This window comes from Aspergillus candidus (assembly GCF_002847045.1).
Source record: "Aspergillus candidus strain CBS 102.13 unplaced genomic scaffold BDW47scaffold_8, whole genome shotgun sequence".
Lineage (NCBI taxonomy): Eukaryota > Fungi > Ascomycota > Eurotiomycetes > Eurotiales > Aspergillaceae > Aspergillus > Aspergillus candidus.
Genome location: NW_020194013.1, coordinates 178311 through 205687, shown reverse-complemented (window position 1 = coordinate 205687; position 27377 = coordinate 178311). Strand labels below are relative to the sequence as shown.

The 27377-nt window shown below is 49.7% G+C and overlaps 11 protein-coding genes across 11 annotated transcripts; 5 read left to right on the top strand and 6 right to left on the bottom strand.

The window, feature by feature from the left end:
- Positions 1-207: 207 nt before the first annotated feature.
- BDW47DRAFT_115869 (FAD-binding oxidoreductase) lies at positions 208-2019 on the bottom strand (the record flags this gene model as incomplete). The annotated part of the gene is made up of 3 exons (XM_024814846.1): positions 208-1140; positions 1286-1598; positions 1733-2019. The coding sequence occupies 3 exons, from the start codon at positions 2017-2019 to the stop codon at positions 208-210; spliced, it is 1533 nt and encodes a 510-aa protein (XP_024674483.1).
- Positions 2020-2709: 690 nt separating this feature from the next.
- On the bottom strand, positions 2710-4448 carry BDW47DRAFT_134820 (carotenoid oxygenase family protein; the record flags this gene model as incomplete). The annotated part of the gene is made up of 5 exons (XM_024818176.1): positions 2710-3360; positions 3426-3563; positions 3633-4009; positions 4070-4193; positions 4254-4448. The coding sequence occupies 5 exons, from the start codon at positions 4446-4448 to the stop codon at positions 2710-2712; spliced, it is 1485 nt and encodes a 494-aa protein (XP_024674482.1).
- A 510-nt stretch (positions 4449-4958) lies between these two features.
- BDW47DRAFT_134819 (cytochrome P450) lies at positions 4959-6432 on the top strand (the record flags this gene model as incomplete). The annotated part of the gene is made up of 3 exons (XM_024818175.1): positions 4959-5151; positions 5216-5655; positions 5707-6432. The coding sequence occupies 3 exons, from the start codon at positions 4959-4961 to the stop codon at positions 6430-6432; spliced, it is 1359 nt and encodes a 452-aa protein (XP_024674481.1).
- Positions 6433-7499: 1067 nt separating this feature from the next.
- Positions 7500-10015, top strand: BDW47DRAFT_134818 (putative Zn(II)2Cys6 transcription factor; the record flags this gene model as incomplete). The annotated part of the gene is made up of 8 exons (XM_024818174.1): positions 7500-7634; positions 7697-7806; positions 7857-8095; positions 8156-8665; positions 8718-8907; positions 8957-9094; positions 9146-9618; positions 9672-10015. The coding sequence occupies 8 exons, from the start codon at positions 7500-7502 to the stop codon at positions 10013-10015; spliced, it is 2139 nt and encodes a 712-aa protein (XP_024674480.1).
- Positions 10016-12012: 1997 nt separating this feature from the next.
- Positions 12013-12856, bottom strand: BDW47DRAFT_88197 (uncharacterized protein). The gene has a single exon (XM_024820109.1). It carries the CDS (start codon positions 12770-12772, stop codon positions 12119-12121), a length of 654 nt encoding a protein of 217 aa, XP_024674479.1. The 5' UTR covers positions 12773-12856; the 3' UTR covers positions 12013-12118.
- A 521-nt stretch (positions 12857-13377) lies between these two features.
- BDW47DRAFT_123484 (uncharacterized protein) lies at positions 13378-14336 on the bottom strand (the record flags this gene model as incomplete). The annotated part of the gene is made up of 3 exons (XM_024816064.1): positions 13378-13657; positions 13740-13871; positions 13921-14336. 3 exons carry the CDS (start codon positions 14334-14336, stop codon positions 13378-13380), a joined length of 828 nt encoding a protein of 275 aa, XP_024674478.1.
- A 2480-nt stretch (positions 14337-16816) lies between these two features.
- BDW47DRAFT_123483 (uncharacterized protein) lies at positions 16817-17260 on the top strand (the record flags this gene model as incomplete). Its single annotated transcript, XM_024816063.1, has 1 exon — positions 16817-17260. One exon carries the CDS (start codon positions 16817-16819, stop codon positions 17258-17260), a length of 444 nt encoding a protein of 147 aa, XP_024674477.1.
- A 487-nt stretch (positions 17261-17747) lies between these two features.
- Positions 17748-19738, top strand: BDW47DRAFT_123482 (putative choline transport protein; the record flags this gene model as incomplete). The annotated part of the gene is made up of 7 exons (XM_024816062.1): positions 17748-17887; positions 17939-18098; positions 18183-18405; positions 18470-18758; positions 18829-19013; positions 19087-19561; positions 19612-19738. 7 exons carry the CDS (start codon positions 17748-17750, stop codon positions 19736-19738), a joined length of 1599 nt encoding a protein of 532 aa, XP_024674476.1.
- Positions 19739-20464: 726 nt separating this feature from the next.
- Positions 20465-21972, top strand: BDW47DRAFT_101152 (class I SAM-dependent methyltransferase). The gene is made up of 6 exons (XM_024811603.1): positions 20465-20525; positions 20598-20740; positions 20826-20936; positions 20994-21265; positions 21316-21445; positions 21504-21972. Exons 2-6 carry the CDS (start codon positions 20682-20684, stop codon positions 21790-21792), a joined length of 861 nt encoding a protein of 286 aa, XP_024674475.1. The 5' UTR covers positions 20465-20525; positions 20598-20681; the 3' UTR covers positions 21793-21972.
- A 719-nt stretch (positions 21973-22691) lies between these two features.
- On the bottom strand, positions 22692-23296 carry BDW47DRAFT_134813 (uncharacterized protein; the record flags this gene model as incomplete). The annotated part of the gene is made up of 2 exons (XM_024818173.1): positions 22692-22719; positions 22845-23296. 2 exons carry the CDS (start codon positions 23294-23296, stop codon positions 22692-22694), a joined length of 480 nt encoding a protein of 159 aa, XP_024674474.1.
- Positions 23297-25083: 1787 nt separating this feature from the next.
- Positions 25084-25763, bottom strand: BDW47DRAFT_123479 (oxidase ustYa family protein; the record flags this gene model as incomplete). The annotated part of the gene is made up of 2 exons (XM_024816061.1): positions 25084-25515; positions 25575-25763. The coding sequence occupies 2 exons, from the start codon at positions 25761-25763 to the stop codon at positions 25084-25086; spliced, it is 621 nt and encodes a 206-aa protein (XP_024674473.1).
- Positions 25764-27377: the final 1614 nt, after the last annotated feature.

Here is a 27377-nt window from a genome sequence, read left to right as displayed (position 1 = left end):
GTACTTTCACATACGGAACACTGAAAAGCCGAGAATATTGTTATCCTGAGTTTCTTATGCAACCTGTGATCTAGTAGATAATACCATACCTGTAAAGTGGATCCAAACCACGAAGAGAGATGATCTATCATTACCTGACAGAAGCCAGAGCTTATTATGTTCTCCCAGTCGACATGGCCTTCTGTAACTAAGTGACGTGTAAACAGGCTAAAGTTTGCGCTGCAACACATTATCGAACTGCACATATCCATTCCAAATGCCCGACTTTCCGGGAGAAAGCACCCCATTGGGATCCAGCACATCCTTCAAGCGTCTAGTAAACTTATTGATCGCAAAGTCGTTGAAGTTAAGCTTGGCCGCAATCTGGTCCATGTAGCGCACATGTGTGCGGTACTCCATATATCCCTGCTCCGCACCATCATGCAACAAATTCCTGCACAACCCGAGGACGCGTGCCTCCTCTCTGAGCGTGTAGATGACCAGCTCGATTCCGACCACGTAGCGCGGGTAGACATGGAAGTCGGCAAAGAAGTCGAATTTTGCGTCAATGGTGCGTTGCTTTGCAGTCAGGTACCACTCGTACAACTCACGTCCGGATGGAGGGATGATGGGCGAGAAGTCGACGTGTGCCCCGCCCTTCTCAGATCGGCTGTCGACGATGCCCAGGGGCCCAAGCGTCGGGATACCACTGTGCGGAATCTGTTCTTCTTTGATCTCTGCTGTGGTGATGGCGCGGCCTGGGGATCCGGGAAACTCGCGCCATTCGATCTTCACGCCTGGGATTGTGGAGAACGCGCGTTGTACGGTTTGGATCAATGCTGGGAGCATTTCGACTGAGCTGTATAGCGAGAAGTAGGCTTTCCAGAATCCCCAGTTATGTTCCGCTCGGATCCTCTCGAGTACGTCATAAGGTACGTATGAGTTGGGCTTCATGTACTGGGCCAGTTTGGCGTGAACCTCGGGGACATTGGATGTAAGCGCGATGCGGAAGATGTTGGCGATGGAGGGTGAGTTGAGGATGATGGAGCGGCGCATCAGGTCTGACAGAGTCCCGGTTAGAGGGATAAGATCTGCTTCCTCGGGAACGCTGACTTCGAGGGTAGCGTACGCCTCGGGGGCGGGAGTGATATGCATGCCAATCTTGGTGACTACACCTGTTTCTTGTTAGTGATTGAGTTGTTGAGATGGGAGTGATAACGTTAACGCTTACCGAGGTTGGATTGGTAGAACAGACCGTCAAGGGTTGGACCGAATCCTCTTGTTGAATGGTCAGTCAATATATCACTGGTTTGCATAGGGCAGCCAGTGAAATGTGAACATACCCCTTGTATAGCGCAAACGTTTTATTATAATTCATCGCTCCCATACCCGTCCGAAGCAATTCACCATTTGGCAGCACCACTTCCATGCCGCACTGCGATTGCGAATGCTCTCCATTGGGCGTATATCCAAAGCCTCGGTCCATGGTGTTTCCCAAAACAGAACCCCATGCAATAGCCGGCACCGATGGCCAGAGACTCAGGCCCCGTCGTTGAATTTCCTCGTAAAGGTCGAAGAAGGATACACCCGGCTCGACTATCGTGTACCCGTACTCTTCGCTCACTTCGATGATCTTGTTCATTCGGTGCAGATCTAAAACAACGCATCCTTTGACGACAGAACTGGATCCACCATATCTATGACTGTTAGTAATATGCAGATGGCATAGGGGCTAGAGATATCATGGTATTACCCCAGATTCTTTCCCCGTGACACTGTCCACAAACACACTTTGTGTTTATTTGCAAGCTTCACGACCTCCTGGACCTCTTCCACAGTACTGGGTCGAACGGCACCGCTTGGTGCGTGGATCTCTGAGGTTGAGAATGGATCGCCGTAAGATTTCCGGCCTTGAGTACCCTCGAGTGCACCATGACTGGGCGTGCGGGAAATGTTGGCTTCTCCGAGCACACGCGCGACGTCGTCAAAGAAGTTGCCCAATGCTTGGGGGTTGACGGTTGGAGAACTATTGGGTGCCATTATGTCGCTGTTGCTAGTTGAGGATTGCGACATCTCTACAGAGAGCTATGGATATACTTATTATATGCAAATTCCCTTTTTTCTAGGTCTTGAACTCATGATCAACAACAGCTCCTACTCTTTGCGGGGATAGTTGCCAACAGCCGGGTATACCGGGGGAAGCTCACACGCGGTCAGTCCCCCAACAATTCGGCCTGTGGTATGGACCCACCTCGCTCGCTCCAATGAAATTTGGGATCAGCGCTGACTTTGGGGATACCGGGGGAGGAATGAGTGACCGGGGAATACACATAATCATAACTTAGACCGAGATAATGCTAGCTAGACTCAATATCTAAACTTTGATCGCCCCTCTTTCGGATGTTTAACACGGTTAATACAATTCGATCAATCATTAGGGAATATTCCTGGTCCTCTGGCGAATTTTGCAGTTTCAAGCCATTTATACTAGCTATACATATTGTGTACCTACGTGATTTTTATAGACCTCTTGGGGCTAAAAGTGGCTAGAAATGATATCTTACGGAATTGAGTAGAAGTATATATGTATTATCAGTTGAATTTCAAAGCAAATAATCAACAAACAGTGTTCAGTCTATGATGATGTTCTATGCCAAATCATGTACACCATAAATCACGTTCCTCGCCAGTCCCATCTGCCCTAATCTCTGAGAATGCCCCAAGCCCAGCCTACAATTCATCGCCCTCAACCCAATTGCCATGCAGTCCCTGCCTCAACCGAAGCGGCAGCAGGATGACAGCCTTTGTCTTGGTGAACTCTCTGGTATCCAACAGGTGCAACTCGCTGCACATGGAAATATAGTTATTCACCAGAGCCATAACATACCCATCGCCCTCAGCTGTAGAGCCGCGTCGCCGAATGAAAATTGGTTCTTGCACCATATGTGTCTTTCCCGGGCAGTAGATCTCTGTCACTCCAGTTTCAATATTCAAGTGCGCAAGAGCGTTATACAGCGGGTATCCACCACCTAGTTGAGGCATGATAGTCGGAAAATCAGTTCCGAGGGCAGGGTTCATTAGGTCGAAGAAGCAGTGCTTGTACGATTGGGTGGCGAAGCGGTCGTCAATGCGGTAGAACTCCGAATTGTCGCTTTGGAGAACCGTTGGGCTCACCAAGTTGAGATCCTCGGATTTGGGGTCGATGGTGAACCGGGTTAGCTGGGAGTGGATGGAGCTCGGCTCAGGAGAGTTTCCTTGCGCATCCGGCCACCAGAAGAAGACGTTTTTCTCGCTCAGTCCGAGGTCGAGTACGACGTTACCGGATTCGTCTTCGTAGGCGTTCGCTACATGGCCCGGGAATGAGTTTTGGTAGCGGAACCACTGAGAAGGTGTGTGACAAATGATTAGATGATTGGGATATTAGAGATAGGGTGTGGGGAACATACCTTGAGATTGGATGGCTTTGCTCCCCGTCGTGGGAGGACTCCAATGAAGAATGGAGTTTCGGGGCTCCACTGCCAGTGCTCGCCGCCCTGCTTCATTCTCTCAATATCGCAGACCTGAGGGATGATGGGGAAAAGGACCTAAGATAACAAGAGGAACAATGTCAGAAGAGGGTTTGCTAAAAATACAAGAATCATTACACCACTCACCCAGTTTTCCGTGACAGCAAAATCGTGAATCATAGCCACAACAGGCGCAGTCAACCACACGGTTTCCAAGAAATTGCCGTCGGATCCAATGCGGTAATAACATATATCAGGCGTTCCATCGCCCTTGGCTTCGTATCCGAAGCAGAGCATCTCCCCCGTGCGCGGGTCGAATTTCGGGTGTGCGGTGAATGTCAAACTGGGCAACTGTCCATCGAAGTCATATAGGCCGCTTGTCTCGAGGGTGTGAGGATCCAACACATATGGTGGAGAGTCTTCCTTCAGAGCCAATAATTTGCCATTGAAGTGAACGATATTTGTGTTGGCAGTGGTGCGGCTCACGAATTCCACGGCATCGGTGAACTTGTTGCGGTATTTGCCTACAAAAAGAAATGAGTCAGTCCAATCTATGTGGGCTTGCGAACGGCGAGGGTTGATACCAAGCAATGCTCTTTGAGCCTTTCGTTCCCGGACGAATTTCTCTGTTCGGACATAACGCTGCTTGAAGGAGACGACTCCGTCTTTGATTTTGAAGGCGCTGATACTGCCGTCGCCGTTAAACCACTGTTGTCACGTCAGCTGTTCTGCTATCTTGGGATTGAAGATTCGCATAAATTCGCTTACTGGATCATTCTCGATGAAGGGCGAGAACTGGGGATCGGGCATAACCCGATAGAATGTCCCATCGATGTCTTCCGGGATCTCGCCATGGACTTCCAGATTGAGGACTTCTCCTTCCATTCGACATGGCTTCATGAACCCGGAAAATTGCGGGCGATTTGGAAAATCTTTCTGGGGCTTTTGCGAAAGAACGGACATTTTGATTGTTATCTCAAAGGCAACAGGGAGAGAAGATCGTGTGTAGCAAAAAGGATAATCAAGTTTGATCCTGTAGATACATCCAAACAATAACTTTTTATTTAATCATCACAGGACTTGAATATGATGAAGGGGGTACAACCTCGCGTGATCTACACTTCTGTTCCCCCCCCCGACGGAATAACGGTGAGGCGGCTTATATACCCCCGGTATCCCCGGAGAGGCTTTTGGGCGGCTTCGTCTATTCGGAGCATCCACTGGGCCATTTCCCGCTTACACGTCATGCAGTGGAGCCTTCGAAACAACTCAAGGTTGGATATATAGGTGATCATTTCAATAATGTATAGCTCATTTCGATCGTGCTGGGTGGGTAGCTTAACCCCGGCGTTCCGAGGTCTTAGGGATAGTGTATGTTGGGAGAATACTCAGGGTTATTTATAAGAGGAGCCACCTGCCAATGTCTGGGCAGTAAAATACAAAGTTAACAATCATTTTCATGAGACAATCAACATGATCTATCTTACCTATGGGACCATTGTGGTGGTTTCATGGTTTGTTGGAACTTGTGTGTATAATGTATTCTTCCATGCTCTCAAGACCATCCCAGGCCCTTTTATGGCTAAAATATCTCGATGGTGGATTTTTAAGCTTGAAAGGAGAGGAAATACTCACGTGGAGATACTTGAATTGCACCGGAAATATGGTATGTTACCACCACTGAGTAGGCAGTAAACTACTACTATCAAGTATTCATCGACACACAACAGGACCGATGTTGAGGATCTCACCCAACGAGATCTCAATAAACGACCCAGAAGCCTCTAGCATCGTTTACGGACAAACATCGAAGTTCGAAAAGTCCAAGTACTTCTATCGTGCTTTTGAAGACCAGGCTCCCAATCTCTTTACAATCCGGGACCATCAGCAACACGCCAAAGATAAGAGTCTCATCTCCCATGCGTTCTCCAGGGCAAATATTATTCAACACGAGGGATCCATATATGGCAAAGGCCATTATCTGATGAATCGTTTTACCCAAAGCGCAAAGGATGGACAGATCATCCCACTCTTCCCGGCATTCCGTTGCATGACGCTTGATACCATCTCCGAGTTCGCTTTCGGAAAGTCTGCCGGCGCGCTACAACTGGAAGATTACAAGTCTCATATTTTTGAAGCCATTGACAAGGCGACTCACTCGGTACCGTTTGTAGGTGTCGTCTCCTGTCAAGCAAGCGAAATAAGATGTTAAAAATTCCAGTTTCAACAATTCCCTATCCTGCGAGAATGTATTCGGTGGGCGAGTTACTACAATCTGAGTGCCGTTCCAAACGGATTTTTGGAACTGGCGCAGATATCCGATTCAGGGTTTCAACAGATGCATACAACTGAGACTTGGACCATGTTCAAGAACATGATGTCAGCCGCGGAGAAAAAGTCCCGGAAGCTGACCAAAGAGCACTTGATCTCTGAAGCCATTGTAATGTTCGTTGCCGGAACGGACACAACCGCAGCTGCGCTGGCAGTTACTCTTCATCATCTTCTCCAACAACCGGATATCTATCGGAGACTCCAAGACGAAGTGCGGACAGTCATGCCCACACCGGACTCTCGACCGACCGTCCCCGAACTGGAGGCCTTGCCATTTCTCAATGCATGTGCCAAAGAGGGCCTCCGGATCTCTTGTCCTAGTCGAACGCGACTCCCCCGGACCGTCCCTGCTAGTGGATGGAGCTTTGGAGGACATTACCTACCCGCTGGAGCAAGTTTCATCTTCCCATTTCCCATTCCCTTTCCTCAGACTGACCCCTTGCAGACAGAAGTGAGTGCCTCACCTTTATATGCCCTCCATGATGGGGTCATGTTCCCTGCTCCCACCACCTACAACCCAACGCGATGGCTAGTCGACGAGGATCTCAAGCGAGAGATGTCGGCTTACTTCCATCCTTTCTCGCGGGGAACGCGACAATGTGTTGGACAAACGTAAGACCTACTACTGTCTGATGAGATACTGGTGCTGATAATGTATAGCCTATCACTCATCGAGCAGAAGATTGTGCTATCACTGTTTGTTCGCCGGTTCAACCCCCAAGAAGTTATGAGGAAGAATCTCAACATACAGGAGGCGATTACTATAGTACTGGATGATGAGGTTGATGTGCGACTTAGCTTGGCGACAGATTAAGTGTGAGATGGGTGGACATAATATGAAATACATTCAAATGTATATAAAACCTGAGATAAACTGGTATAGAAAACCTAGGGATCGATTCTCGCTTGTCATAGATTCGTTCCTACTCACTGAAGAAAATCCTGGAAGCTACCCATAATAAGGCAGGATACAAGACTCGTGCTAATTATAGCATGCAGAAACAGGCTGATTATCATTTTTGAATCCTCCTTCTGTATATCGAGGAACTCTGTCAATGCCAACGCTCCTAATCTGCACACACTAGTAATTTAATGTTTTCTTTTATTTTTATATACAACGAAGTATATGGATTAACTTGTTAATAGGACTTAAGAATGCTCATATTTGGCCTGTGAGGTTAAAAAGAGTTGTGAGAGATTCATACCCAACACATATACAACGCTTTTTCTTGAGCAAACCTCAAAAACCATATTGAACTGTACTCCGTACACTATCTAAGTTTCCACTGTAACTGTATTACAGTGCGTAATTTAAAATGATCTCAGGCTTGGCAGGACCCAGGGGCAGATCCAGTTGACCAATATTTGTGAAGGCAAATGGGTGTTTATAAGATAGGCAGTACTCAGGACTACCCCCGCAGCATGCTATAACACACACGCATCAAGGTCATCTGTAGGCGCGCACTGTGAAGCCTCAACAAGCAACAGGAGCAAGGAAAAAGGGACACTTCCCCCGCTTCCACCTTGGGATTCGGGATTCCCTAGTTTTTGCAACCAAACGGCTCACCCAGTGATTAATCGGCGAGAAGTGACCCCGGGTCTTTCACTAGTGCAACTCCCGAGCGTCGCCCGCATATTATTCCCAGGTTTCCTTCGGACGAGAGTTCTTCTCACAATTATTCCATGGCAGACCAGCGTCCTCAGTCTTCGACCCCGTCAGTGGGTGATCCCGGTCATATCCGGTTGACGAAAACACAGAATCGGAAACGTCAGAGAGTATCGGTGGCATGTCGCTCCTGTCGGGTCCGCAAGTCTCGGGTATGTTATACGATCGCCGTTCATATATTCTAGCGTCGACGGCTCATTCTTCAATATCACAGTGTGATGGCGCACGGCCGTGTTCAACATGTGAAGATATGGACACGGAGTGCCGATATGAGCAGCCGCACAGCCAGCCTGTAGCGATAACTAACCCCGGCAGCAGTGAACGGTGAGTCAATATATTCAGGATGTCTACACGATCTAAACTCATTCGCATAGGCAAGAGGATGATCTGCTCGAGCAGCGACTACAGGCAATAGAAAAAAGATTGCGGCTATCTGGGCCAGACAAGCAGTTGGATAGCTCTGAAATGAATGCAACCACCTCCTCAACAGTTCAGGAGAACCATGAACCCCGACGTAGTCCAGGAATGAAAGGGCCGTTGGATCAAGACGATGAAGTGGATGGCATGGGTGCCGTGGCACTCAAAGATGGGGCTGACGAAGAAGAATATTTTGGTATAGTTGAATCCATCACTGCAAATCATTTCGTGGGACCCCGTCTAACTATTCGGAAAGGTGCTTCATCTAATGTGGCATTTTTGCGTTTCATTCATGCCGTTGGCGATCCGGTCAACTCGGTCGATAATTTACCTCTTTCAAGCATAGATGTTTCCACCGAAGTTGGCCAATCAAACGATGACCGCTTCGATGCATTCCTGAGAAGACCATCAGGTGTCAGCAGTCTAACCGAGTCCCAGGGAAGAGTTCGCGTGGATCCCTTCGCGCTTGCCCCTCAAACGGAAGCAGACGCCTTGTTACATTTGTTTTTCACCACCGTCAACCTGATGATTCCGTGCATCTATGAAGCCTCATTCCGAGACACGTACAGGAAGCTGCAGATCGACGGGGCTCTGTGTGTGCGGAGATCCTGGCTGGCGACTCTGAATGTCGTGTTCGCTCTCGCGACAAATGTCATGACGGCGACCTCACCGAACATTGAAAGGGCCGCGAGGGCCAGTATGTATTTTGAGCGGGCGATGGAATTGGTGAAATCAGATATCTTAGGGCGTCTTTCATTGGAAATGGGTATGTCCTACCCATATAACATCTTGCGTTCAACCCACACTGACGTGCTTAGTGCAATTATTCCTTTTGATGGAGGCGTATCTTGAAGGAACTACATCTTCATCGCTTGCTTGGACTTTACATGGCCTGGCTGTGAAAGGGGCGTACCAACTTGGTCTTCATGTCATGGACTCAAAGAGCCTATCGCAAACCGATCGGGAAGTGCGCAGGAGATCATGGTATTGGTGTGTTATGAATGATCGGTTAGTGTCTGTAATTCCGTATATGACGAAGTATACTCATGATGATCAGGTTTCTGAGCGTGACTTACGGTCGCCCCCCTTTAATTCCTTTGTCCCATGTGAGATTCGAGGCCAGCGCCTATTTACCATTCAGCAATGTGTCCAGTGCCGTTACCGTATCCAGCCTGGCTTATTTCGATGCTATGATGTAACCAAATTGTCCTCGACGATTTCTGCAGTTTTAACTAATCTTTGATAGATCTATTACTCACATCATGGGCGAAGCCCTGGAACGTCTCTATGACTCAAACCTCGGACTTCGCACCCGTCTCCCCATGGGTGAAAGCCTGCACCAGATCTCCAAACTGCGCTGGAATCTAGCCCAGTGGCAGGATAATCTCCCATCCTGTTTACAAATAACAACCTCCCAAGATACGCTGGATGATGTTCCCTTGACGGTCGGAACCACGAGACTCCGCGTCCTACTTTCTCTCCGCTTCCTTGGTGCTAGAATACTTATTCTACGCCCAGTCCTCAGTCAATTCCTCGATTTGCCGGGCATGACAGCCTCGAGCGAACACCAGTCGGAATGGCTGCGGGACTCAGGTGCTATTTTGCTGGTGGATCTGGTCCGCACGTGCGGCGATCTCCTACAAACCAGTAAGAATATCTTGGCTGGTTCCAGGAATGATCAGAATCTGCTGGGGGCTTGGTGGTTTTCTTGTTATTATAGTATGCGTACCTCTATTCTCATGATGTGTTTGATTAGTACTAACCCCACGCAGCTTTCAACTCCTCCCTTGCGGTCTTGGGAGTCCTTTTGATCAAAAGGATCCCCTCATACTCCGAAAAATTATCTACCATTTCCGTATCTGAATTGCGAGGTCTGCTCGAGACAGCCATGGAAGTCCTACGTGGGTTGAACAAAGGCAGTGAGACCGTCATGCGTTGTCGAGATACGTTGACAAGGCTCATCACCGCATTTGATTTTGATGGTAACAATGCTCATCCATTTATTGACCACCACACTCATGGGACTGACAAACCAATGTGCAGCAAATGTACCCGGATTCGCACCGGCATCATTCTCACTATCTCCATCCAGCGCGTGGGCGTGGCAATTTGTTAATCCGGGCTTGTTCAGCTCGGAGGCATCGTTAAGTCTTGCTCCAGGGACGGCGGATGTTGTGTCTGGCTCTCAATTGCCAACATCGTCGAATCTTGGAGTGCCCCTAGAGCATGACGTCTTTCATTTCCCTAGATGATTTGTCGTGACTCACACGGTATCCACCTTCAGTCTAGGAATGACTGGTAAAATCGGTTCATGTCGTGGATTAGAGGGCATGGAGGTATCGAATGGCGGAACCGGCCAATGTTACGGCTTAGACGGCACGAAGTTTTCCATCAACCGCCCCAAATAACATGGTTTACATGAGATCAGACTTCAGAACTACGTGGCAGCAGGTATGACAGGGCTTTTTCGCGCAGTCGAAGTCCTAAGGGGGGTCTACCGCTGAAGTCGGACCTCGTAATGACTTTCGCGGTCGCGGTAAGGCCCATTGCGAAAAACCAGTATCGCCAAAGTTAGATATTTTTCCCGCCGCCATACAGTATTTGCCGATGATATTTACAGACGAGATCAAATCACTTCCGAATGACCTCAGGCTCCTCGCAGGCTGCCCGTTGGTACTCCTACCCTCGTGAAAAGCGACATTGAAGAATAAGAATGCCGTTTCACCAAGTTTCCACCCCAGTTTATCCCCACCGTCTTCGGCGGGTCGTCACCGCGCTCCCCGGAGCAATAAATCGGCGATTTCTGGTGCGAATTCGGACCGGGGTACTGATCTGCGAAGGTCAAGGTCGGGGATCCAATTAACAAGCGACTCCTCTTTGGTTTTGATGAGCTTGTCATGGTTTTTGATGCCTTAAATTTGCGCGAGATAGGGTGCTATTGATACACATGCAGGAAGTTGTAGCTGTGCTAAGCCCACCAACCCACTAGCAATTTTATACTTTCACCAGCTCTATGTATTGACATACACACTGTCTAATAATACGGCGACTCTCGAAACAGAAAAGATATATTTTCAGCTTGCCGAGTCATTAATCCAGCTTTATGGGACGCTGCTTCTAAATCCCTTACGATTTGCTTTTACAATTCAGCATCCAGCGCCTTAGTATACCGCGCTGCTTATCGAAGCGCTGTCTTCGAATCCTTTCGCTTTTTTTTCAGGACCCTCTGCTTCGCATTAGCTGGCGAGAGTGTTAGCAGACCTGCTTCAAGAATAGCTTGTTTGATTTTCGGAGCATCTGCAACAGCTTTATGAAACTGAGCGTTCTTTGAACCCGCTTCACAAAACACTAGGCGCTGAGAGAAAAGCGTATTTGCATTCGTACTACGTTGAATTCACCCTTGTAATTGCTGAGAGAGGTCTTCCTGTTGCTGTATAAGATAATCAACAAATTTAGAATTAAGCCCTTTAAGTGCTTGATTGTATTTGATGGTGAATTCTTCATCAAATCAAGGCTGTTTTGAGTGTGAGAATTTTCTCAGGATCCATTAAATATATCCCAGAGAAAGGAAATGACAATCGAATTATGCGCTGCGTAAATGCTTGTCGCCTAGCGTATCACTATAACAGACCCGACCCAACCCGACAGAACCTATCCCAATCTCTTAACGCAACACAGCGCGGCGAACAAAGAAAAACAAGTGAAGTGGGGACCCAGCGCCACCTCACACCGGCATCAAGACAGCAGAGCTCGCAGGTAGCTAGCTGATGGGGCTTGGGGGACTCCAGGTCCCGGATTCCCCGGTGGGTCCAGGACCCGCATTGCTAGGGCTACTCCGGCTATGCAAGGCGAGCAACATGTGGAGATATCCGCATTGTATATTTATGGTTAAGCGCGCTTTGCGCGAGGCTCTAAATCACCCATGTCCCTCACTCCATCCCTGGTTATGACTGGCGCGAGCCCCACCATCATGGGGCGGGGGAGGGGTGCGACAGAGTTTGGTTTGTCTATATATCGCACAGTAGTCTCAGTGAAGTGGTCCCAATGGCGGGCAATTCATTTATAAAAGATGGTCGGTTGGGTTACTAGTATGTTCACTAAGGGGTTGGTTGCTATGGATCTGCGAGACGCAAAACAAGGCGGACCGATGAAAGTTGTCCTTTTTGATTTTTCATAGGTGGCTACTGCGTCCGATATCTCCCGTCTAGTCTGGTCCCCGTCAGGTCAGGTCTGCATCCTCCCAATCTGTCCAGTCCCAGCTGCGGTGGATCTGACTGTCGTGTCTGGTCCAGGTCCACTGGACGATAGTCTGGTAGGTTTGTAGGATCGGGTCTGCGATAGTGTCGTCTAGTCGGGTGAAGTGTTGGTTGATCTCGTTGCGATGTGGGCTGTGCACGCTGGCCACGCCGTGGAGAAAGAGGGGGACGACGAGGAGGGAGGCTGCGTCGGGGGAGGAACAGTCGAGATTGGCGATGCGTCCTAGTCCGTCGGCTAGCATGTCTTGGACTTTTTGGTTGGCAAGGTTGTCGGGATGGGTGATGCAGTGGAGCCAGATGAAGAGAGCGGATACGTGCAGCTGGTGGAGGGTCTGGTATTCGGGTGATGGCAGGTTCTCGTCGGACAGGGTCAACCCGTCTAGCTGTGACCAGAGCTCTACGGCTTCACAGATCGTTGAGGAGGATATGGTCGGTTCCTGTCTGGAATGGAAGTGCAGCGCCGTTACGCGGTGCATCAGCGGGAAGAGGTCTGTGTTGAAGGAAGACGGAATGTCGGGTGAAGACCGCGGCGAGAGGTCCAGGGGCGATGGGGTTCGGGACCGATCTCGACCATGGATTGCATGATGGGTGAAATACTCGATAATAGGGTGATCCATCGTTTGTTGTGCAGAAATGGTGGGTAGAAGAGTTCACGTCGGTCCTTCAAGTGAAAGATGTATAGTCTGTTATATACTTACTGTCTCCAACGACGAAAATCTCTAGCCACTTTGTTGAACCCGAGAACGGCGAGCATCCTTGCGCATGGACCGTCTAGAACCGCGGAAATTAGGGCCCGGGTCTAGCCCTGGCTTGAAAGGTGGATTTTGCGGGGACAGAGGCTGCCCGTTCAATTGTCTCTTTGTTCGAAATCGAGCAGAGGTCCCTTACTTCATTCGGTGTAGAACTGAGCGAAGTTCGTGTATGATTACCAAATGATCCACATATCTGCCGTGCGCGATGTAGGCTGAAGATCGTGGAGTGTGCTGTGGTTTCCCGGCTACAAGATTCAGGGTTCAGATAGGCGACAATTCGAATGGAGGTAGTACTTACATGAACCTACGCCGGCCAGATGCGCTCATTGACACGAGGGAGTAGTGATCAGTGACGTCAAGTCATTTCTTGTCGCGTGCTACGTACATCGCAAGTCCGAGAGGGTATGCCCGCCAATACCTTGAAAAGTACGATGGAGCCCAACTCACGTCAACCCACAATTGAGAAGGAATTACTGGTCAACTTCCATCAGAGTAGCCACCGGATTTATCGCTAGCCACGCTCTCTTCTCCTCTCCAGCGACCTCAGGTCCCGGGTGAGCCGACACATACGCGTAGAAATCCGGCCACTCGGGCGCGCTTAGGGCTACATGGAGTCCCGTGATACGATCTCTCGAGAGAACCGATAGAATCTGAGCGACCAGCCCATGCGCCGAACAGACCAGCTCACTGACCCGCGACAGGTCATCCCGAGGGACGTGGACCTCGTTCCAGGGCGGACCCGTGTGCCAGCTACCGTCATACTTCCAGGTATTCCAGGGTCACAATGCGGTCGCGGCACCAGACGTCGTTGCGGACAAAACATCACGAGTACACGGGCTTCATGCGGATGTTCATTCCGAGCACGACCTCCACAATGGGTCTGTCCCCGATCGTCCCCTCCTCCGTTGTTTCCTCGACGGTCTTGGTGTTCAGCGCGGCCTCCACCTCGCCTTCGATCTTAATACTAGCGTCAACCTTTCATGTTCGCGTAACTGGCGCTCGCCGACGCTGACATAACAGCGGAGATCTTGCCGCACAGCCGCTCGCTCCGGAACCTGGTCGTCGTGCGCTTGAAGGGCGACTTCAGCTCGCTCTTCGGAATCGCATTAATCAGGTGCACGGTGGGCACCCACTCTACCGGCTCGTAGACCGTGTATCCGCCGTTGAGGTAGTGCCACGCGCGGTACAAATCCCACTCGGCGTTCTCGGTGTGCAGCGGCCCCTCCCGTGTGTCGTTAAAGATCATGTACTTGGGCAACTTGGGCATATTCTTGGTCACGCCCCACCATTCGTCAATTTTCTCGCGCTTCAGGCGGTAGGTGCCTTCGGATTCCAAGGCTAAGGGGATTTCCACCTGGGGAAACTTGGTCTCGTCGTAGTAGTACGAGCCATCTGAGCGGCGAAGGATTCCTTCAAAGGAGTAACCCATTGCATTGACTGGAGTGTGGAAATTAAAGAATAGTTCAGGGGAAGAAGGGGGGATGGAGCGGGAATTGCAATACAAGGGCGAAACGAGAGGTTTCTTTTACACTTACATAGGCTGAGCACTGGTATGCATGTGAACAGGTTGATAGTCGATGTCGGTGACTTTTGCTGAGTCCTATATCCCACTCTGTGTACATGGCTAAATGTCTGTCGGGGTCCATTGATCGAACCACGGTAGAAAACAACCAGAGATCTGCAGTGATACTCGGACTTTGACTTTGCCCATCAAGTTGTGAGCCTTCTCCACATTGACGGGAATGGGAGGACCACAGCCATGGTGATCTCTCCTAGTTCATCCCTTTCTTTCTTGACTGAATACCTTGGTGACTCATTCTGTTATATCTCTCCCGGGATTTATTGCATAGGTGACTTGTACAGTAATGTAATGATGACCTGATAGCGAATAAGAATTATTCGAGGATCAGTATTTGATCGAAGAGGTCATTTCGACGATATCAGAGGAAAGAATCCCACACTGTTACCACCAATATATGGTACCACTGTTCAGCGCTGTGAATTTAGAAGTCGAGCCATAGTTCGTGTCGCCTTGTCATCTACCTCAATGGCTGAGTTTAGTGTTCCCAAATAGCCTGGATTCGGTTGTCGATATCGAGGGAATCAGCTTTGACCACTCGACCCAGCTGGATGACATGATGGTCAATTTCAACCGGACCGAGCTGAGCCCCTTACTAGTGGCCAGTTCTGGCGCTTCTAGTCGTGCAAATGGCCCAAGGTATTTCAGTGGAGAGATATAGAACTTTTTGCGCAAACTAGCAAAATCTTCATTTCACTTCAACCAGCCAAACAGATGTGGCGCAGTGGATTGCGTTGTGATTTCAAAGTGATGGATGTGATTGAGTAATTGATTGGGCTCAAGAACATGGTCATTATTGGCATACTTGGTCAATATATGATTCTCGGGGGCTTGACTTTTTCCATCCGTTTGATGACGACTGGTGGCCATATTGTGGAGCAATTATAATCATTAGTCCATGTTAGATCTATCACTTTTCGCCATATACTAACCAGTAGGGTGCCACTTTTGGATACGTATACTGACAATGTACTAAGTCAATTAGTAGAGATGTAGACGATTAAGCTATCAAACGAAACACAGATCCCCCTGCCTATCACATATCCCCAAGCTGCTCCCAGTGGGGTTACTGCAGGACCCACGGTCAGCTCATTTGCACAGTGCAAATCAGACCCTGAAGACTTCATGTCCAGATTGTCTTATCCACATACGTCAGCGACGTTCCGCTGTGTGGTCGTAGCAATGCCCAGTCTCTCAAACATACTTGATGACGTGTGTCACTCTTTTAGTTGGATATTTCGATTGTTCCGACCCATAAAGACAGCCCATGTGCGCATGAGTTGTTGGGTGGGTAATTTTCGATGATCTTTCAACTTTGATAGTCTTACAATACATCTGCGTGATTTATACGTTGCTAGTCGACATGGTGGCGGCACAGAGGGCCATAGTGAACTAGGAGATTTTCGCCATGGTGCCAGTGTCATCTCAAACTAAGCCCTAGTACATCTTGCGATCGATTATCCAATCAGTCAATTCATTAGGGTTGTCCTGGTCAGTTGTTCGGAACGACATACGGCCAGCGATGGTGCACAACATGATGGTGCGATCTGCTGTTCCAGTGAAAATGATCGAACAGGTCTTACACATGCAATGGAAGCTTGGCAGAGACTGATTAGGACTACAAGGAACGTAGCCCCTGAGCGCTGGTGGTTAAAAATCCGACTGGGCTATGCGCATCTGTTGGTTTAGATGGGGGTTGACAGAGGTTTAAAGCAGAATTGAAAGACTTAGGAGAGGGAACCTATTGTACGGATGGAGACGGGAATACACTATAGGGCTGATGGGGGAGAATGGACAAACTGCTGGCCTTGTGCTAACCTGGATAGCTTCGGGTTAGGGCAGCTAGTCAGTTTCTGATTAACTGCGCTGGTCGCTCCCTGGCCACTTGCGTTATTATTATAATTTCATGGCCATCACTCAACGTGTGACACGACAGTCTGACTCGTATGATGGCTCTTTTTCCCATTGGTGATATTGAGTCATGCTGGCTATAATTATCCATATTTATTCATCCTCCGCAAATGACCGTATCCCAAGTGAGACAAGGGCCCGAATTGGAGGCTGAGATTGGCTCCGTCGCGCTGCGGCCCCATCCTGTTTCAGACAAGGACTGAAAAATAAAAGAACAAGGCTACATTCAATGCAAGGCTGGCTTTGGGCTTATCTTGGGTTCCTTCGCTCTTTTCAAGCTCTCCTTTCTTTCTTTGTCTTTGTTTTTCTCCATCTTCTTTCCTCTCTCTTCTCCTCAACCCTTACATATCTCTCTTCCACCAAATTCGACTCCGATCAACGCCTCCACTCTTCCACATACCACCAAACGAACTATCACAATGAGCTCCACTTCCACCGCCCCGGCTTCCGTCTCCACCTGCACCGGCAGCACTCGCTGGGACATCCCCATCAAAGATGCCGCCTGCGCCGTCCCCAACACCGGAAACTACACCGACATCATGGACAAATGCTGCGGCCCAGCCAAGGTCACCAAGTACGACAAGGACTGCGGCATCTACTGCCTCGCACAGGAGCAGTCCCTTGGCGACCTGACCGACTGCTTCCGCGACAACGGCGCCAAAGACGGCGAGTTCTTCTGCAACAAAGAGAAGATGAACGCCACAGCCACAGCTGCCGTGCCCTCCGCATCCAAGACCGACAGCGCCGCCAAGGAGTCCGGCAGCGAGGGCGCCGCGGTCCACGTCATGCAGCCCGTGTCCAAGGGTGGACTGGGTGTGTTTGCCATGCTGTGCGTGTCGGTCGTGCTGGGCGCTTTCGCGTGATGATTGTGGAGAAATTGCACGGGACGGACTACTTAATATGGCTTATGGGCCGGGATTAATGGACTTGTATTATACTGGGCAATGAAATGGTGTTTCTAACGGCCGATCTCTCTGAACGACCCCCGTGGCAAATTGTAGCTGAGGTGTGGATGCTGTCATCATGATGGGAGGCATGTCGGGCATCGCGATTGCCCCGTAGGGATTGACCGCCCTGGATGTGAACCGTCTGCTCAAGAATGCTTGGATCTGTCGAGAGCCAGTAACAACATCATATCTCGGGATGTATCCACCCCCTTGAGCCAACCCCCCTGCGCAACCCCTCGCATCAGGTCTCTGACGATTCCCCGTGACGGTGACACCAGAACATGTCGTACTACGAAGAGTCGCCTGATCACAAAAGGCTTGTTTGCCCTGTGGTTGCTGACCACTACAAGAAGCACGATACATACGACAATGGGAAACAAACCTCAAACAGCGGGGTAGCGCCATGGTTGAGAAGTTGCCCGCCGCAGAGGCCCAAGCAATCAGCGAGACCTCCCTGGACGACGCCATTCTCCAAGCGCAAGGTCACCGTCGCGAGTTGGACCGATCATTCTCATGGACGGGTGCCTTGGGGCTTGCCTACAGGTATTGATGTCTGTCTTGATAATAGGCCCCGGGAGGCACTGATGGCAATAGCATCACCAATTCATGGCTGGGCTGCGGCGCCACACTGGGTACTCTCCTCGCCTTCGGAGGCGCCCAAGTGGCAGTCGGCGCTGTTATCATATCCGCCGTAATGCAGTGGATTGTGCAGCTGGGATTGGCGGAACTGTGTTCTGCGATGCCTTCGTCGGGGGTAATTATCTCTCCTTATCTACCTATCTGCCTATCTCTCTATCACTAGGTTCACGACCGTCCGGTCTCATTCTAACAAGCGCAGGGCCAGTACCACTTCACGTATCTCCTCGCACCGCCCTCCCTTCGCAGTTTCTCTGCCTACACGGTGGGGATCACCACGATCGTCGGATGGTGGGCGGGCACCTCGTCGGGACTGCTATACACGGCGGTCTCGGCGTTTGGGATCGTAAAGTTCTGGCACCCTGATTTTCACCACGAGGCGTGGCACGTGTATTTGTGCTTTCTTGTCGTTATTGGGCTGTCCTGTAAGTGTCCACTGCAGGCTCGACAAAGACTCTCCGGTTTTCCACTGACCGATATATAATGCAGTGCTCCCCATCTTCACAATCCCCCAGCGCCGCGTCGACTACCTTACCAAAACAACGGGCATCATGTCCCTCCTTGGTATAATTATTATCGTAATCCTCGTCCCCGTCATGGCTCGCAACAAGCTCCATCCCCAGACGATCACCCAATACCGGGGTATCAGCGGGTGGGCACCCGCCCCAGCATGGCTGATGGGCATCACCACCGGCGAATATATCTACGCAGCCGTGGGCGCAGTGACGCATATCTCAGAGGAGATCCCTCAGCCGGGTCGGATGATGCCTCTTATTCTGTACGCACTCTGCTCCGCTCATATCAGAACAAGTAGGGTCCTCGGATTTCTCCGCTGCTAACAGAACTAGTAACTCCGCCATGGTGCTGGGTGTGGCTACCGCCGCCCCGTGGATGGTTGTCATGATGAGCAGTGTGCAGGACATGGATGCTGTACAGAGGGCTTTTGTCCCGTCGTTGGAGATCTACTACCAGGCGACGGGGAGTAAGGCTGTGGCAACTTTTCTGCAGGCGTACATGACCGTTCTTTACTACAGTATGTCTTCGCTTCCACAACAAACAAACAACTGAGAAACGAGAAATAAAGATCGATCGACTAACAAAACCAGCCTGCATCCCCGGCTCATGGATAACATGTAGTCGCATAACCTGGGCCTTCGCCCGCGACGTGCGCATCCCCCAGCCCTACTCATCCACCAACCCTATGCTAAGCAAAGCCACTATACAGAACGGCCTCCCCTTCTCAACCTACTTCTCCCGCATCCACCCACACTACAACATTCCTATGCGCACTACCATCCTTTCCGCCAGCTTCTGCGCCGTCTACGGCCTCGTCTACATAGCAAGCACCACGGCCTGGGACTCCATCGTCAACACCGCCGTCCTCCTCCTCAACATCACCTACACCGTCCCGCAGTGCATCCTCGCCGTCGGTCGTCGATCCAGCCTTCCTAATCGGCAGTTCTCGCTGGGCTGGTGGGGCGGCTACGCTGTCAATTGGTTCTCGTTGGTGTGGTTGGTCGTGAGTGGAGTGTTGATGCTATTTCCGACGAGGTGGCCGCCAACGAAGGGGAATATGAACTAGTTTGTTCTCTCTTTTTACAAATTTATGGTATGTCTGCTGATTTGAATAGTGGCTCTGTTGTTATAGCGGGCATATTCGTGGTGATTATTCTGCTGTGGGTGGTTGATCGGAGGAAGAAATTTGCAGGGCCCAAGATTGACTGGGAGGCGCTGAATGCGAAGAACGCAATACGGTAGATTTAGCTTTAGCCTATATGGGTAATAAAGTGGTGTATTGCTCGCAAAAGAAAAGACATTTCCCGCGTTCAGGAAAGTTTGGGTTTGACGCCTGTTTCAAAGTAGTAATTGGGGTTGAGACATCCAAGGCCTTGCATGGTAGTCGAGCTTGTAAAGATAGACTGCAAGGACACGGCGTTGTATCTGTAAGGTGCACGTGCTTTAGTTTGATATCTGCTATGTGTGGTTATGGTAAAAATCACACAATCAGATTAGAATTTAAGAAGGTCTGAGGATCTTGTTATTTCACAGTCAGGTTAAGCCCTATACCAAACGTTGATCAGCGTTTTGGCGTACCTGTTATGATATACTCCGGTGCTTTTTTATACCTTACTAAGTTATCAGATAATACTATCCATAGTAATACGTACATTTTGTTTCTTTCTAAAGCAGAGCTAGAAATTAGCAGTGTCTTGAAAAGCAAAGATACTTTCTATGATGTTCGTTAATGAGATACATTCATACTTTGATCAAGTCAAAAAGGTCATATAGAATCAATCGAGTGGCTAGATCTATCGACACTATCAGCTAGTGCAATCTCCTTACCTGACTAGTTGGCTTCTAGGTAGCCTACAGTGGATTCTAACATCTGAGAGGTAGGGATATTATATTTCCATATTTCTAGAATTATAGAACCGTCCCTCGTCACCACATCCGGCCTTGATCCAAGACCTCCTAGACGCTCGTCCCCAATCATTGGTCGTATGTGCATGTGAAAATATGCACGTAGGAGGATATGGCGCTTTCAGTATGCTCACGTGGCGCCTTTTTGTGCGACTCGTCATATTATCGGGATTTGATGCTGACCGATGGGCTTAAGTAGATGACCGGACTCCCCTCCTTTTCTACTCGACTTTGATATCATCCAGACATCGTCTTTGAGAAGACAGACCCCACGAAAACCATGGCGAATTTGGAAAACCCCGCTTATATCCTTCCTTGCGACGCAACAGAGGCGGAAAGGCAAGATTGTTCTTCATGCCAGTCATGGCATATAAGCGAGTATGACGAGCCATGTGAAAAAAACGCACACTGATCCTACCATTAGGCTAAACCAGCAACATAATCTATTGTTCCGGGTTCTCGGACAAAGGCTCCTCCCATCATCGATACCGCTGGAGAAAGTCCACAGTGTGGCCGATGTGGGGACAGGAACAGGGTATGTTCTCACCCAATTTTGCAGGATGCTCAGCTTCCTGGTCTTACTGGAAGGTAGTATCTGGCTACAAAGCTTAGCATCACAGGCGCCTCAGTTGTCACCGAATTATGACCAGCGGTATTATCACGGTTTCGATATCGGCGATGCGCAGTTTCCGTCCGACTCTCGCTCCGAGGACCTTGAGTTAAAGTTCACCACACAAGACGTGCTAAAACCATTCCCGCGAGTGTTTCGATCGCGATTCGACTTGGTGCATGTACGGCTTTTCTCATTCGCACTCCAAGAAGTGAATTTGAAGATAGCGATGGAAAACCTGTTGCGGATCTTAAGTCAGTACAGCAAGGCCAGTCTAGCTCACCGAACTAATATTTCTTCGCAGAGCCTGGCGGTTATCTGTACTGGGAAGATACCAACTGGACGTCAGTCAAGGAAACGTCCGGCCTTGCCGAAGGTTCGGCTATCAAAGAAGCTATATTCCGCAATATGCGATCCAGAGGCCTTAGTTCCCAGTATGTTAGGTTGTCTAGTTCCCCATCAGAAGCATAAAGATAGGGCTGACTCGGCCAGCATCATTGACATCGTTCACAGGCTGGGTCTTGAAAACGGCTTACGGTGTCTTTCGAAGGCCGACTACCACTCCGATGATTATCCTGACGTGAATGTGCTTGGTGCATTAGCCTCTCCTGCAATTGAAGCATTCTTGAGAAAGCTTTCGTTAAACGAACGGTTAACCAACAATTCGGAGGAACCCGGTGAGTTGGAGACCCTTTTCAAACTCCACCAAGAACTGAATGCGAAGGGCCTGCTGCGTTGGAAAGAAACCTTCACAACAGTCGTTTACCAAACTCCCTTTTAGCGATTGAGAAGTTCAGCTACATATATGCCTGTAACTGGAATACTGGCTTGGTATACGCAACTGGTCAAAATCCAAAAGGAAGAATGGAAATGACGAGAGCTTGTTATGTTTCGAGGTCCCTGGAGATGGGCAAAGGGATTATAGAAAAGCTATATTAATTTATTCCTGGATACGCATATCTTTTCTTCGATTATTCGGTACATACGGCCTCTTCGTGTAGTTTCATGGGTCGTTTGTCTACATCACCTGCCTCGGCTAGCCCTAAGTGAAGTGCAAGTACATATGGAATGCATAACTATTTGCTCCGTCACTAGGTTGACAGGCTGTTGATCTATGATTTATGCTTTTAGTACCTGCATCGCCTGGACTACCTGGGCTTTGATATCTCAAATATACCAGCCATGGCCGATCGTTCGTCGGTCCTACCAATCGAGAAACAATATCGCATGGATTACCCCTCAAGTGTAATGTTCAGGAAAATTCTTGCATTGTGCGTGTGGAATCACATCATATGTCCATAGTAGTGATGAATAAGAAGGGAAAATACATTCACTTGAAACACTAATATCAACTAGAGCAATGGATGGTGTTTTTCTTTCCTGTTTATCCTTCAATGTAGGGTGGCACATTGTGACTACTCAGATGACCTAATCTAGATCCAAAATTTACAGTTATTGGCACCTTTTGAAACAATTTATTTACACATGACTCGTAACTAATTAAATCAAGGCTATGACTCACCTCGGCGTCAAAGACCTTTATGTAGACCTTCCAGCTAGCAATCACATATAGATTCTCTAGTGAGAGGAGAGTGAGGACGATTTTCAAGTAATTTTGGGCGGGACAGGCTTGTTCCATGGAATTTATGGCAGTAAGAATCATATAGTAATTAAGTACTGCTAGTATTGGGCTGGAGGAAAGTATTCCCTACACGAGAAAGTTAGTCATGCTTGTAAATAAAAGAAAGGAAGCAGGGAACATACGGAAAATACCGTTCATAAGTACGCGTGATATTCGCATTCACATCACAGAACACGATATCCAGCAGAAACCCGTTGTCATCGGCCATCCCGTCTAAGAAGCGTCTCACTTCCGCAAGGGCGATCGTCGCAGAGTCGTCATGGCTGATACGATAGATGCCGGTTCCGAGAGCCGGGATGGCAATACTGTGCATATTGTTGTCGACCGCCAGCTGCAGAGCATTCCAGTAGCAGCTGGCCAGTTTTGCGCGATACGTGGGGACCTCGCTAGCATTGCGTAGATCAGGGGCGACGGTGTGAATCACCTTTTTGCAGGGGAGCTTGTAGGCACCGGTAATGCGGGCTTCGCCGGTGGGACAGCGTGGGTTCCCCGGCAATTTCCGGCATTCGTTCACCAGGCCATCCCCTGCGGCGCGGTGGATGGCCCCGTCGACACCACCGCCACCGAGGAGGCTCGAGTTGGCGGCATTGACGATGCAGTCTGCGCGGAGCTTGGTGATGTCGCTGGTGGAGTAGTGGATCATGTCATTGAGACGACGAGACGGGGGGAAGTGAGTGGTTTGGGCGGGTTTCAGCGTTTGGTTTCGGTAGGCGGTTGTGAGGCTTGGGAGCACTGGAATTTGGTCAATTAGTTTTCTCTTTGTCGTTCATTTTTGGATTGACCGAGGGGGCATACTGTCAAACATGCTGTTTATGGATTTCAATGGGGTCGTACGGATAGGTGTGGCTGTTTTGGACTCTTCGTCTACTGGAGCCCTGTTAGGTCTCTGCTCCTGTGCTCTTTCCTCGTTCTCTGCTCCTTCCCCGTGATCTGCTCCTTCCTCTGCTTGTTCCTGCTCTTCTTCCAGCGCAAAAGAAGGTTGAGCTTCAGCTACAGAAGGATCTTCAGGTCTTTTGACCGGTGCAGACGTCTCTGCATGATCAGCAACAGTAGCGTTGTCGTCGTTATCGTCGTCGTCGTCCGGCACCACCAGCGCAGGGCGTCCACGCCTTCTTGGGAAAGTCGGCGAGCTGGGCTTGAACAAAGTTTTTGACCATCTCCTTGCCACGCTCTTCTTCCGTCGTATCCGTTTCCCATTCTCCGGCCCCTTGACTCGATGTTGAACGAAAAGCTGGGACAGCGCCATCACCACTGCTTTCTGTTTCCTGTCGTAAACCGCGCGAAGGGTCGATGGCATTGACGAGATTACTTTCTTGACGGTTGAGTCAACGGCAGTTCTCGCGCCTTTTTTCCGCATATCCACTGTTAGAAGGTTTTCGCCCTCCATGGCCTTCATCAACTGGGCGACGATGATTGTTTTGTCGCCATCTGGGATAGAGCCATTGAGTCTTTTCCAGATGTAATTGATTGCGGCTCCCTTCTTTGTGGGTGTCATTAGGGTAATTATGGTGTGATTAAGTAGTGCCGGGGGCAGTTGTTCAAAAGTTGTCGATGATGATAGCCGGTGTTGTGCCGATGGATCAGGATCCACCTTCGAGTCCTTATATGTTCGACCACGCCAATATATCTCTTTCAAAGACAATTGACCGCGTATTTTAGACATATGTACCAGTGTTATATTTAGAAATAATTCAAGTTTTTTGAAACGAAGTAAACGGTCTTTGTTCCAGGTTAGGAGGCTTATTGTGTGAGCCATATGGAGAAGTCCACCGAGCAGGAACATTCTTCGGGAACATCCATAAAGAAACAAAGAGCCCCAGTGGACCTTGGCCAGTGGTTCGGAACTTGGAAGAAACGAGTTTGTAAAAGAACTGAACAAGCGTGATCTTCGCTGTTCTTTATCTGTTTCATGCTTAGCACCTTTGTGCTTTGTTCTTCACAAAGTCCCTCCATCTTCTTCACGGAATAAACCACGTAGGGAACAAGGCTTTGAAATATGAAAGGAATTGAGTAATTCTGAATCTTTGGGCGATGATTATGGTAAGTTAGGAGTGGGGAGTGGATGACGATTTCCCGCTACGTATCAGGGAGGACACCCGCAGTTAAGTAGAGATAGACTATGTTCGAACCTTCACAAATAGAGCTGTGCAGGAGGATATGGAGCCAGCCTCGTTGAATTCTGGGTGGTTTTCATGGAGCGCCCATTTACCCGTTAGATCAAGAGTGGGTCAGTGGATTCTCGAGCTGTGGAAGGATCCAGCCCAAAGCTCGACGATCTGCTTTTCTGTGTGCAATATCCTCCTACCATCCATGAGACGAATGTGAACACTTGCCAGACTTGAGAGACGTGATGTGTTAATAATTTAAGTAGTCTCTCATCGACCCACTGTAAGACCTTTCTATCAGACGTACATTTTGCATTCGAAATGGCTACGAACTCCGAACAAGCTCCGGATGTCCCTCCTGCTGATGATGATCTCCCAAGGGAAAGCCCAATTCCGAGTCTACATTGTCCTGTTTAAGTGGGTTGGGCCAGAGATACGCGTCTCGTGGTCGCGGCGCATGTTCCATCTTCCAGGGATCGATTGCCCGAGGCTTGGCCCACTCCTCCAACGCATTGAAGTCTCGGCACTGGCGGTTGATATTAAAGTCTGGCCAGGGACCCTCCTGGTCTTCGACGTAGGACATGGTCAGCACGGCCGTATCGGCGTTACACATCAAAAACTGCAGCAGCATGTCGACACAGTGGCCTAGATGGATCCAATCCATGCTGCCCTGCGGACCGCCGTGATGGCCGTCGGGGTGGTACCCAGGGTACCCGGCAAAGGTCGCTTGGCGCAACTGATCGAGGCAGTGGATTTCCTGGTTAGGAAGCTGGTAAGGACTTGCCGACAGGTGAAGGGAGCTGGGGAAGAAGATACATGTGTGATATCAAACTTGCCATAATAAACATCGTCGTCCACGCCCCAATATTCGGGATCCAGGCGCGCAGCGGTGTTGGGATCCTTGCCCAACTTGACCACCTCCTCGCGGCTGAGCCGGAAGATCGTGGCGTTTACGTGCTGGAGCCACTCGGCGTCATTTTCCGGACTAGGCTCTTTCCGTGCCATTGAGGGGTGGGGCGGGGAAAAAAGCGTCCCGTTCATCATGGTGGTGTAGGCAGGAATCTCTCTCTCGTGAAGAATAGGGGCTGCATCACTGATCAGTTGGGACAATACCATACACTCAACCGCGTACAGCCTACAGAAAAATACTGTCTGTCGCAACGCCTCGTTAACGGGGCTCAGATATGAATCCAGGGACACGGCAAATGATAAGAACAAGAACACGGTGATCAAGAAACCGCCGGTGACCAACGCCACTCGACTGGTACTGACTTGCCTGGAACCCGGAGAATGGCAGTGGCAGTGCGGACAATGACAGCCTTCTTCGCGTACCCCATCGTCGGTCCCAGTTCTTACAGCTTCGTACGATGTGCGAGAATTCCAAAGGCGGTTAGAAAACATGTGTGCGAAGGGCTTCTGTATCGTGGATGAGGGGCATTGCACTCCACGGATATGGAGACGGCGAAACTCAACCACAGTCAAAACATTCGTGGGAGGAATAGAGATGTGTGCGGTTTGGTTTTGGAGGAACTGATAGTCCTGGGGACGATCTCACCGGAGGTTGACCCCCTTACATCGAGCTTCCCTGGAAGGTTTCTTGTATGAATCGTCCCATTCACAACGCACGTAGAACACAGGAGTCCCGAAACTTTCCAGTTGGTACGTCCTCCTGTTCCGCTCATGGTCCGCACACCGACCTAGCTAGGGGCAAACCGCTCCCTGCCCAGCATTCTGCGACAACCTAGTTCCGATGCAAGACAATGCGGGGGCGAGAATCACCGACATAATGTTATGCATGTTGTAGGCGGTTCCCCAGTATAATCCATCACTGTGCCCCATTGAATTAGTAGGTTGTGCTTCATGTTTGCATCTTAGTTACAAGCACGTCATTCCATGACGTGGACAGTAGTCCGATCAAAGCTCGGTCCTTGCATAGTACTCCAGCCGACCACCCACACTGCCGGGAGGGCTAAGCTAAGAATCTCGCGCAATAGCTGAACCAGAGTAGATCACTGTTGATCGGGCATGGCCCCTGGCAGTCTTTGTCTTGCCTCGTCTTGGGTGTGCCAATAGACCGTGTAAACAATGCGACGAGGCAATTACTGTACCGAAGCAAGGTAGACCTCTGGGCGGCCAGTGGGCGGCGGTAGGATGAAATCCGAGAACGAACAAAAAAACACATAGGAAGTCTGTAGAAGAAGTCGAAAGACATAAAGGGCACGACTGTCCCGCCGATTTGGTCCAACTCACCATCTTCCTTCCCAACGACGAAAGCATATAGCCTCAGCCTCACGACCCTCCGTGCTAAAGAAAATCTTGATCGAAAGGTCAATCCAGGACCACACAACCATGAGGAGCTTTGCGACCCTCCTGGTCATGGCCTCTGCTGCCCTGGCTATCCCTATGGGTCAGAAGGTTTGTGAAACACACCCTCGGTGCTTCCCGAATGCAGGCACTAATACTTGAGAAAGGCGAGGGAGGCCACGCGCCGTGATGAGACCAGTGCCAACGACGGGCCCTTGGGTCTCGATTTGGACTTGGACAGGGTGGCCAAGCGTGGTGATGGGGACTACCCAGAAACTTATGATGAGCTCAAGGATTACAATCTGAAAGGGGGGG

What these genes read in the sequence shown, in the direction of transcription:
- BDW47DRAFT_101152 (XM_024811603.1), top strand. Translation starts at nt 20,682, where the DNA reads ATGGCGAATTTGGAAAACCCCGCTTATATCCTTCCTTGCGACGCAACA. An exon ending in AAACCTGTTGCGGATCTTAA is followed by an intron (nt 21,266 to 21,315) that starts GTCAGTACAGCA and finishes ATTTCTTCGCAG; the next exon opens with AGCCTGGCGGTTATCTGTAC. An exon ending in TCCAGAGGCCTTAGTTCCCA is followed by an intron (nt 21,446 to 21,503) that starts GTATGTTAGGTT and finishes TGACTCGGCCAG; the next exon opens with CATCATTGACATCGTTCACA.
- BDW47DRAFT_88197 (XM_024820109.1), bottom strand. Translation starts at nt 12,772, where the DNA reads ATGGATCACCCTATTATCGAGTATTTCACCCATCATGCAATCCATGGT.